At 52.9% G+C, this 11,191-nt stretch overlaps 1 protein-coding gene across 1 annotated transcript in view; it reads right to left on the bottom strand.

The window, feature by feature from the left end:
• LOC112101682 (glutathione S-transferase 2-like) overlaps positions 1-8,016 on the bottom strand; it is an 11,411-nt gene extending 3,395 nt beyond the window's left edge. Inside the window, exons 1-2 of the mRNA XM_024192520.2 lie at positions 7,864-8,016; positions 4,947-5,025 (exon numbers count right to left, since the gene is read on the bottom strand). Coding sequence (XP_024048288.1) covers positions 4,947-5,025; positions 7,864-7,899 — 115 coding nt within the window. The 5' untranslated portion in view covers positions 7,900-8,016. The remainder of the gene's footprint in view (positions 1-4,946; positions 5,026-7,863) is intronic.
• Between the last annotated feature and the right edge of the window lie 3,175 nt (positions 8,017-11,191).

Genomic DNA, 11,191 nt, shown 5'->3' with positions numbered 1-11,191 from the left:
CACTGCTACCCCACAAACACCCACCCCACTGCATCTCTCCCCTGCCACCCTCACCGCATCCACCCACTGCATCTCCCGCCCCATTCCCACTCACTGCATCCCAACCCCTCCACTGCATCTCTAACCAGCACTGCCACCCCACAAACACCCACTCCACTGCATCTCTCCCCTGCCACCCACACACTCACTGTGTCCCTTTCCCTCCCATCCTCTTCACCCCCCACCCTACATCAACAGTGACTGGTGGTAGAATTGGAGATTGAGTCCCCTGCTCTCTCCCTCTCCCCACACCCCAGGAGCTGAGGGGAGAGGGCGCTGGCCCATGACTCACCTCTAACCAACACTGCTCCAAGTCCAGGGCTGGAAAAAGACTTAGGTCCCCAGGCTGGCCCCTTTGCACCACTCTAGCAGCAGGAAAGGGCCAGAACCCAGACAGAGCTTCCCACCACCCTTGGACAGCCCTATCCCTGGGGCAGCAGGTTTGTATAATTTTTGGTGGAGTCTAGAATGGGTCCAAGTGCCCGCCACCACCTGCCTAAGGCTCTGGGAGGGAGTTTGGGTGCGGGCTCTGGGCTAGGGTAGGGGGTTGGGGTGCAGGACGGGGTGTGGGCTCTGGGAGGGAGTGTGGGTGCAGAGGGGGATTTGGGGTTTAGGCTCTGGGAGAGTTTGGGTGCAGGCTCAGGGCTGGGGCAGGGGTGTGGGAGAGGGTGAGGGGTTCGGTGCTTACCTCGGGCAGCTCCCGAAAGTGACCCGCACACCCCTCTGGCAGCGAGGCCAGGGGTCTCCACGCACCGCTGCCCACAAGCACCGCCCCCACAGCTCCCATTGGCCACAGTTCCCGGCCAATGGAAGCTGCGGAGTCGGTGCTCGGGGCGGGGGCAGCACGCGGAGACCACCACCCCGGGGCCGTGGGGCCATGCCAGCTGCTTCCAGGAGTGGTAAGGACCGAGGCCAGGCAGGAAGCTGCCTTAGCCCCACTGCGCTGCCAGTGGTGGTGGCGGCAGCAGCCGGGGGCCCCCAGGCTCTTTTAAATCACCTGGGGGCAGCAGGCAGGGCCGGAGGAGAGACCCAGCCCCGAACACTGGTGGAACATGGACACCACGGACCCTGAATATTCCTGGAGCACGGGCACCATAGACCCATACAACTCGGCACCCGTGCCCTATACCACACTTCTGCTCAGCTCCTGGCATGGGGCATGCCTGTTCTGACATAGCAGAGCAGCCACTCAAGGCTGTAGTAGCTTACAGCACCCCCTGGGCTGCTCTAACACTGGGCCAGGCCACTTTGAAAGCCACCTGTGTTCCCCCTCCCATTCCGGACATGCAGCTTGGCATCTGGGCCTAGAAAAAACAGGGAAAAGCCTCAGCACATCCAAGCATGAAGGAGCAGTGCTGCGGCAATAGATACTTAACGGCCACAATTTTCACCACTGGCCTCTGATTTTAGATGCCAAACCCGGCCACGGGCACCTGATTTTCAGAAGTACCGAGCACCGCCTGCTCCCATCGAAATCCCTTGGAGTTGCAGCTGCTCAGTGCCACTGAGGAAAGCCATGCTGCTCATTTACGTGGCTAACATCAAGCCCCCACATCTGATCCTTTTGGCCAACACTCCCACCCACGCTGGCCTCTCATTCCTGGACGGTGCCATTTACTGACCTTGCAGAAACATAATGAAACGGCTCAGTGCCAAGGCTAGACACCATGATCACAATATGGTGTTTACTACTGGAGTGCCTGAGGACAGCTGAGAACAGGGTGCTGGGTGCCAGACAAACACAGAATCAAAGACCGTTCCTGCCGGGAAGCCCATCTCTAATGAGATGGTTCAGTAGTTAAGAGCATGAACCTGGGGATTTGGGAGACTGAAGTTCAAATCTCTGCTCTGCCATACACTTCCTGGGTTTCCTTGGGGAAATCACGAAGCCGCTCAGAGCCTGAGTTCCCCAGCTGTAAAACCGGGATCTGAGACTAACCGCACTTCCCTACCACACTGGGGGATTGTGAGGCTAAATACAGTAAAAACGGTGAGGTGCTCAGATGATACCACCTACCCTAGGGGCCTATATGGCTATGCTCTGTGTCTGGATTTAACCGCTTCCCTGCTGGCTCAGGTCCCCTTTACAATCAGGCAGGGCGCACGCAAACCCCAATGATATGAAATCCTCACCACTTCCGTTTGACACAGGGTGATAAGCAAAGCGTCAGTGGCCATATGCAATCTGGCTTCGTTTATCAGAGCTCAAAGGTCTGTTTACCTGCAGGTGCCATGCTGGCTATGAAATAAACGTGTGGCAAATCCATCCCCACTAGTGCAGCCTGAACTGGGATATAAGCCCGGGGTCCTCCAACCCCGGGGACATAGGGTCTGTTTGCAGTGCAATCTAGGGGTGTAATTGCAGCACATGTAGACACACCCGAGCCAGCTTTGATCTGGATAGTGCAGGTACCAATAGCAGTGAAGCTGTGTCAGCACGGGCCAGGGTCCCAGGTGAGCTTGTATACCCGGCACTGCTATTGGCATGCAAGCTAGCTAGAGGCACATGCTGCAGTTACACCTCCAACTGCAATGTAGACAGACCCTGAGAGGATTTACTGGGAGGGCAGGGAGAGTATAAACCCAGCAGAATCAGGGGGGAGGGGCAGGGCACGAGTTCCTGAGAATACTCATAGGCCCCCATGGGCCACTTACCCTGATACAAAGCTAAGGTCTTACCCTCAGCTTCTGTAAATCCAGGCAGATCCATTTACACCAGCTGAGAATCTCCCTCTCCCCAGCCATGAAAGGCAGGAATTGTAATTCTTACTGTTTTTAATCAAGACAAATGATGCTATTGCTTGTGACAAGCACCTCCTGGTATAGGTTCCAGCCAGGGTCCCGAGTCCCAGCCAGAGGATCGGCTCTGTGATTGTCCACACTGTAAGGACAATCTGCCGGAACTGGATTTCCTTGTCCAGTGTACAGCTAGTTCTTTTCCATAAAGAGAGCAGTCTAGTGGTTAGAGCACAGGCTTGGCGTGAGGACACCTGGGTTCCTCTGTCACTCACTCATCGGGGCTTGGTCTTCACTGCAAGAAAGGGTGTTTTTACACTGCGATAGCTGTCTCGATGTAAAATTCTGGTGGGGCCAAGGCACTGCGGTTCTTACCTTCATGTGGCTCAGTGGTTCTCAACCTGCGGCCCGCAGGCCACTTGCAGCCCAATCAGCACAGAGCTGCGGCCCATGTGCCATCCTCAGGGCCATACAGGTAGCACTGGGATGTGGTACACAATGGTAAACAAGTTGAGAACCACTGATGTAGCTGATTGATAGGGTAGACCTCAACTAGCTGCATCCAGGTAAAAACTCCAGTCTCTTGTCTCCACCATGAGTTTACAGAGAGAGAAATAACTACAAACACCTTTTTGCAGTGAGGACAAAGCCAGGGTGACCTTAACGCAAAGTCATTCACCCTTTCTGAGTCTCAGTCGAAAGGGGAATTTTACTTTCATGGTGCCCTGGGAAGTTGTGAGGTAGAATTTTATCGTGATTCTAAAGGGATAGAAATGTGCAATGTCATTGTAAAGGATCCATGACCAAAAGCAACCTGACCTCATCACCCCCCTCCCTCGCCACTCCCTGCCCGCGCATTCATCCAGCTGCACTTTCTGCTCGGGGAGAATGCGTTGCTTTGACATAGCTGGGGTTTCTTATCGCTCACTGTGACAAAGAGCAGCCCCGTGACCTTCAGAATTATATAACCAAATCTCAGGGTGCATGATTCAGCAAAAAAACCCCAACAAGGTGGGAAATTAGTCCAAGCCAAGAGAGTCACAGAGTCTCTCTGCAGCCATGGAAGAGTTAACCCAAGCCCTTGGGAGAGCAGAGATAGGAAGTGGCTGTTACAAAGCTGCCTTCTAGAAACAGGCTGGCCAGGGTTGAGCAATGCCCCCAGCTCCCATGGACTCCAACTGGCATTGGGCCCCTCAAAGTCTGTCCCTTACAGCAGCAGAAAGGCCAGCTCCGGACAGAGGGCACTGTCTTAATATAGGGCAGATCCCTTCTCTCGCTAAAAGCAATGGGAGTTCTGCTATCAACAGCCACAGGAGCAGGACCGGGCCCTGTAAGCAACAGCAAATAGAAGCCAATACAGGACCGGTAGAACCAGACTTTGGAGGAGGAGTGACCTAAGGCAGGAGGGAGAAGAGGGTCTGAACCTCCTTCCCATTAATGCAGAGGGGCTGTACAGCCGGCCCTCCGGAACTGACCTCGCTAGCTGACTAATCCACACATCCCATCCCCAGACAGAGAGGAAAAGGCAGTTTCTAACACAGCTGCTGAAACCTGAGCACCTCCAGGGAGCTCATTGCTAACAGTGAGTCTAAGGTTACAGCCTGCTCAGAACTAGTTTCTACCCCAGCCCTGCAGAGTTGTCCTGGTTAATTTCAGGGGTGGCAGCAAAAGCTGCTGTTCTCCTGCCTGGTGTGATCTGCAAACTGCAACTTGATAGATTTTGCAGTGGAAAAAATCTGGCCCGAGTCAATGATTTCCTTGCAATTTCCAGCTGCGATCTGGGCTTGATCCAGCATCAGCCTCTCTATTGCCTTCAGCAAGCTTAGACCCTAATTGAAGGGCCTGCTCTAAGGTGACTCAGGAGCCAAGATGCCATGTGAACAAGGGCACCATTCAGTGCTGTTAAAGGACCTGCACACTTATTGCTATTTAACACTGTTGAGCATAGATCTTAAAACATCCCTTAGCCCTAACGATAACAGCGCACCCCTCTCTCACAATATGAGGTTGGTACAGACCCAATCACTTCTGTATCCCTCCCCAACACCAGTTCTGATCTCCACACAGGTTCCCTGCCAAGACTGCAAAAGACAATGCAACTTGCAAGTGCTCATCTCACACTCCACAGGCCAAGGCAGCCCGGGGCGCAATCTCCACCCATGACACCTTACCTTCCCCACTGGGGCTGTATTGCTTGTCCTCATAGGGAGTGTCCGTGTATTCCAACAGCAGTCGGATGGCATGAGCAAGCTGAAAAGAGGAGCACGAGAGCATTTATATCCCAGAATCCCTCCAGTTCCATTGGGCGAGCCCAGAGCTTGCCCATCTCTGAGAAAGCAAGATAAATTGACCTTCCTCCCAATTCTGCTCACAGCTGCTGGAGCCCAGGACTATACACAGATCATGCGTGATGGCTTCTACCTTAGCCAACGCACCACACAGGGGATTGAACCAGGGAACCTCCATCGCTCAGACTAGAAGGCCAGAAGGGACCATCATGATCGTCTAGTCTGACCTCCTGCACATCGCAGGCCGCAGAACCTCCCCCACCCACTCTTCTAATAGACTCCTAGCCTCTGGCTGAGTAACTGAACTCCTCAAATCATGATTTAAAGACTTCAAATTACCAAGAATCCACCATTGACACTAGTTTAAACTTGCAAGTGACCCGTGCTGCAGAGGAAGGTAAAAAAAACAAAAACAAAAAAAATGCAGGGTCTCTGCTAATCTGACTTGGGGGGAAATTCCTTCCTGACCCCAAATATGGTGATCTGTTGAACCCTGAGTATGTGGGCAAGACCCACCAGTCAGACACCTGGGAAAGAATCCTCTGGGGTAACTCAGAGCCCTCCCCATCGAGTGTCCCGTCTCCAGCCATTGGGAATTTTTGCTACTAGCAGTCACAGACGAGCCACATGTCATTGTAGCCAGTCTCATCACATCATTCCCTCCATAAACTCATCAAGCTCAGTCTTGAAGCCAGTTAGTTATTTTGCCCCCACTGCTCCCCTTGGAAGGCTGTTCCAGAACTTCACTCCTCTGATGGTCAGAAATCTTCATCTAGTTTCAAGGCTCAACTTATTGATGGCCAGTTTATAGCCGTTTGTTCTTGTGTCCACACTGGCGCTTAACTTAAATAACTCCTCTCCCTCCCTATATGTATTAACAGAGAACGATCACATCTCCCCTCAGCCTTCGTTTGGTTCGGCTAAACAAGCCAAGCTCTTTGAGTCACCTCTTGTACAGTATGTTTTCAATTTCTCTGATTATCCTAGTAGCCCTTCTCTGCATCAGTTCCAGTTTGAATTCATCTTTCTTAACCATGGGAGACCAGAATTGCACACGGTATTCCAGATGAGGTCTCACCAGTGCCTTGTATAACGGTACTAACACTTCCCTGTCTCTACTGGGAATACCTCACCTGATGCATCCTAGGACTTCATTAGCCTTTTTCACAGCCACATCAGGTCGGGGGCTCATAGGCATCCTGTGATCAAGCAATATACTCAGGTCTTTTGGCTTTTCTGTTGCTTCCAACAGATACATCCCCATCTTATAGCAAATATTCTTGTTGTTAGTGCCTACATTCATGACCCTGCACTTTGCACTATTAAATTTCATCCCATTTCTATTCCTCCAGTTGTTAAGGTCCTCCAGATCTTCCTGTGCGATATTCCGGTCCTCCTCCATATTGGCAATACCTCCCGCTTTTTGTGCCAAGGTCATGAATGAAAATGTTAAATAAGATTGGACCGAAGACCGATCCCTCAGTGGAATGCCCCTAGTAACCTCCCTCCAGCCTGGCAGTTCACCTTTCAGTATGACCTGTTCTAGTCTTCCCTTTAACCAGTTCTTTATCCACCTTTCAGTTCTCATATTAATCCCCATCTTTCTCCAATTTAATGAATAATTTCCCATGTGGGACTGTAAAAGCACAAGCTAAAGCTCTAACAGACTCAACTCCACCATAGAGCGCACACCATATGTGTGAGGGGAGACCGACAACACACCTGCCCCACGGCATTACACATGCTCGTGGGAGTTTCAGTAGCCTGAGTTAGGAACCCTGCATTGCACTGTGGACCCCAAGAGGGCTTTTCTTGCTGAGACCACGCGGCAACTAATGCAAAATTGCAATGGGGCTCCTGACCTTCAAGCCACCAGCCACTGGGGGGACTACACCCACCAATAACATACCTCCCCTCCCCCCAGACATCTACTGTTGGGAAACAAAACTTTTAAAGAGTTACAAATAAAGTGCCCAGTCAGGGCCTGGCAGTGGGACAGGTCCATCAGAGTTTCACTGCAGAAAGGGGCAAGGACCAGGAGTGTGTAGGGCTTTCTGCAGGGATGCACATGGACATTGGCTTCCGGGCAGGGACGACTTTCCCCCAGCCCCACCCTTGGGGAGGGGATAAGGGTGGAGGATGGACACTTTCACGTGATGGGGCCCTGCTCTCCTAGGGCTCACAGCTGAATTGTCGACTGGCCTGCTTGCAAGAGCCCATCCCCCTACCCCAGGCAAATCTTGGCTACCATGACATGTGACCCCAAGCAAACCAGATAGAGCCAGCCCATACATTCCCCTACAGAGACCTCCCCCACAGCTGGGGGGCTGCCTACCCCATTCCTGCACCCTCACCCCTCCCCCATAGCTAGGGCTGCCTGCCCCACTCCTTTACCCTTCCCCCATAGCTGGGGGGCCGCCTGCCCCTAGGGTGACCAGATGTCCCGATTTTATAGGGACAGTCCCGATTTTGGGGTCTTTTTCTAATATAGACTCCCATTACCCCCCACCCCCTGTCCCGATTTTTCAAAGTTGCTGTCTGGTCACCCTACCTGCGCCGCTCCTGCATCCGAGCCCCTCCCCCATAGCTAGGGCTGCCTGCCCCACTCCTGCAGCTTTCCCCCATAGCTGGGGGGCCGCCTGCCCCTCTCCTGCAGCCCCGCCATAGCTGGGGGGCTGCCTGCCCCTCTCCTGCACCCTCCCCCATAGCTAGGGCTGCCTGCCCCTCTCCTGCCGCCCCTCCCCATAGCTGGGAGGCCGCCTGCCCCACTCCGCGCTGGCCCGGCGCTGCCCGCACTCACCCCGCGGATGTCCCAGTACCCTAGGGTGACCCCCATGCTGCCCCTGCGCTCCGGTCTCGCCGCGGTTCGATGCGCTCGAGTGGGGCTGCGGGGGCGGAGATCCGAGTTCCCGCCCTGGAATCCGGTTACTTGCCTGTCAGGCCAAACTCGCTTCCCCAATTCCTGGCAGGTCGCGGGGGGCGGATCCTGAACGCTGCGGACCTCACCTGTTAACCCTGCCCTGGCTGTCTGCACTCCTGCAGCCCCGCAGACCCCTCGCCTGTGCCCCCCAGCCCCTGCCCTGCCCCCTGGGGGGGACCGACCCCCCACTATATCTGGGGGGCTTGGAGGTTAATTTAGCTCATTGCTGAGCTGGCTGCTCCCTGTAGTGTTATGCCCTGGTCCTAGCGAACCTGCGGAACTCCCTGCAGCAGGACCGTGCTCTCTCTCCATCATGTACTGGGTGGTCAGTGGGGCAGTGTCTGTGTTGGGGGGAGGGGTTGACTTGGCAGGACTCTGACCTGTTGTGACTGACCTTTCCTTCCCTGGTCACCTCGGCCCCTTCATTCACACCCTGCCCATCCAGCTTCGGGCAGTAGCTTTGCTCGGATCAGCTGGGTGCAGAAAATAGAGTCTCAGGAGGCAGCTCCGGTCACCAAACCTGCAAAGTCTCTTACAGGCCAAATCCGGGCTTTCTGGGCCAGAGCGTAGCAGGAATGCTTGGCATGCACAAGCCAAGTTGGCTCGGCAGGATCTGGCAGGCCACCCTGGACCAGGGCACAGTTTCCCCCTCTCTGCCCGCCCCTATGTTTCCGCTCAGGGTGGGAGCTGGCCAGAGATACCAACCCCTCACACCCATTGTACGCGTTGTTGGAGGGTTTGTTTGTGGCTCTGGCTTCCATAAACAGACAGGGGGACAGTGGTGAGACTGGGATCAGAGAAGAGGGGGCACTGCAGGCACTAGGTCCTTACCTCCTGCTGAAAAGGGCCTTAGTGTAGCCGTCGAAGGAATATGATGGTTTGGAGCCCCTGAGAGGGCTTTTTGTTACTTGTTCATTTCTGTTGGGTCCGTATTGAAGGTGTGGGCGCACCATGGATTTATATAGAGGCATTATGATATTTTCTCTTTTATTTTATCTATCCCTTTCCTAATGGTTCCCAACATTGTGTTCGCTTTTTTGACTGCTGCTGCACATTGAGTGGATGTTTTCAGAGAACTATCCACAATGTCTCCCAGATCTCTTTCTTGCGTGGTAACAGCTAATTTAGACCTTGTCATTTTATATGTATCATTGGGATTATATCTTCCAATGTGCCTTACTTTGCATTTATCAACACAGTCCTTTAGCCAGGGATGCATGGAAGAACATGCAGCCTCTGGGCCAGGGCCAGAAGAGACTTTTTTCTGCTTTAAATGAAATGGAGAAGGAACGTGTAGAAAATCCAGGGGGTTTTGACGTGGAGCCTGGACTCTCTGTGGACGTGGATGGATGAAGGGGACCCCTGCTTACCCCTTCCTGAGGTGAGAACTTCATCTGTTTGGCTTTGGCTCATTTTCTGCAGTGGGAAATTTAAGGCCTTGCTATGTCAGCTAAGCCCCGACACTGGTGTCTGTCCTAGCCAGCCATCAGCGGAAGATGTCACAATAATCAGGTTTGCCCCAGTGAAATAATACAGGTTTCCCTAATACTCCCCTTCTAGGGTTTTGAAATCTCATTTCCCCCATCTCCACTTTCTGCCTAAACTCCAAACCCCCCCCCCTTTTTTAAATTATTATTGAAAGGCATGAAATGTGAAACTGAGTGAAGGAAATAGTGTTTTTACCCTGTGCATAATGAGCCTATGGAACTCATTGCCACAATGTGCAATTGAGGCCAAGACTGCAGAAGGACCCAAAACAGGATTATCCATTTTTGTGGATAGTGAGAACATCCTAGTGACCCCTTCTGCCCTGACCCAGGATTTCCAAGGCAAGGGGTGGAAGGGTGCTGAGAACACCAACAACTATAAAACCAACAGCCAGGGGAACTTGGACTTTCGCCCAAAGGTTGCTTCTGTTGTATCTGGAATGGAAATCAAATAGTACAACCTCCAAAGCCAAGACTCTTTGACCTGGAGTCCGGATTCCGTAGATGGCAGTGAGAAGCCCTGCTTCCTATTCTAAACTCTAGAGCTAAGAAACCAACTCTGCTCAGGCTCTAAAGCTCTGCAAACTAAAGGTATTTAGTTCTCTCCAAGCTCTCTAGGACTCAATTCCTTGGCTCAGCTTCCTCCAGAGACAAATCCAAGCCCCCTGCTCTGTCAGAGTCAAACCTGACACGGACATTGCTGCCACACTAAGCCAGCTGTAGTGGGTGGTATTGTAATAGGCGGCTTGCTACAGCTGACCTGAAAACTAGCAAATGATTCTCCCAAGGGAGAATAATTGACCGGGTTTGGGGTAAATCAAGTTTCCCTAATACTGAACTTTAATGGAGGGTTCAGATCCCATGGCTGCTGGAAGTAGGGGCACCGGGTTGCTGCAGCACTTCTTGATTTGAAGTGGTTTCCATTATATATAGGGTTTACAGTTTGGTTCAATGCCTCTCAGCATCCACACTATAAAAAATGTTCCAATACCACTGTCAGATCCTGTCCTACCCCAGAGCAGCCTTCTAAGACCTTCAGGGGTCACAGAAAGCCCTTTTATTCCCAGTGGTTTCTCCGGCTCCCATTTGCAGTGCTGCTGACAGGGTTAGTAGGACTGTCAATGGACTGTCAGAGGATCCTATCGATTCACATTCCCCCGTCTTTTGCAAGGCTAGAGCAGAGGTTCCCGAACTGTCTCCATGTGTGACCCCAGAACCATGCAATACTGAGGATTCCATGTCCCACAATCCTCTGCACCCTTACTCCAAAGTTTCTCACACATCCAGAGAGCAGAGAACTCTTGTAGGTTTAGAGTAAGTGACTGCTTCTGTGGATTTATCTACCCTTAGCTTACGTAGATGGGGCCAGATATTCCAGAGCTCAGCTGCCAACCTGCTGGGCACTTCTGGAAATCAGCCAATTGCTGCAGTATAGGGATTTCAGAAGTGCCTCAGGGTATGTTGGCAGAGCAGCGAGAAGGCCGCTTCCCAGCATGGGCGGACAGACATGCCTGTTCTGCTCAAACTAGCGTGGCTGGCAGCTCAGGCTAGCCACCTGAATACAACCCTGCCTGACCCCTTGGGTATATAGATGAGAAGAATGAGGGGGGATGTAGCTATTGGGTTCCGGGAAGTGGGCGGGCAAAGCCTGGGGTCCGCCCACTGCTAAAGGAACCCCCCCAGCCTAAGGGGAGGACCCACAGGACCTAAAACCCAAATGA

This window comes from Terrapene carolina, unplaced genomic scaffold, assembly GCF_002925995.2.
Source record: "Terrapene carolina triunguis isolate 2854851 unplaced genomic scaffold, T_m_triunguis-2.0 Scaffold191, whole genome shotgun sequence".
NCBI classification, from domain to species: Eukaryota; Metazoa; Chordata; order Testudines; family Emydidae; genus Terrapene; species Terrapene triunguis.
Note: the sequence above shows the minus strand (reverse complement) of the source record. Positions and strands in the feature narration are given on the sequence as shown.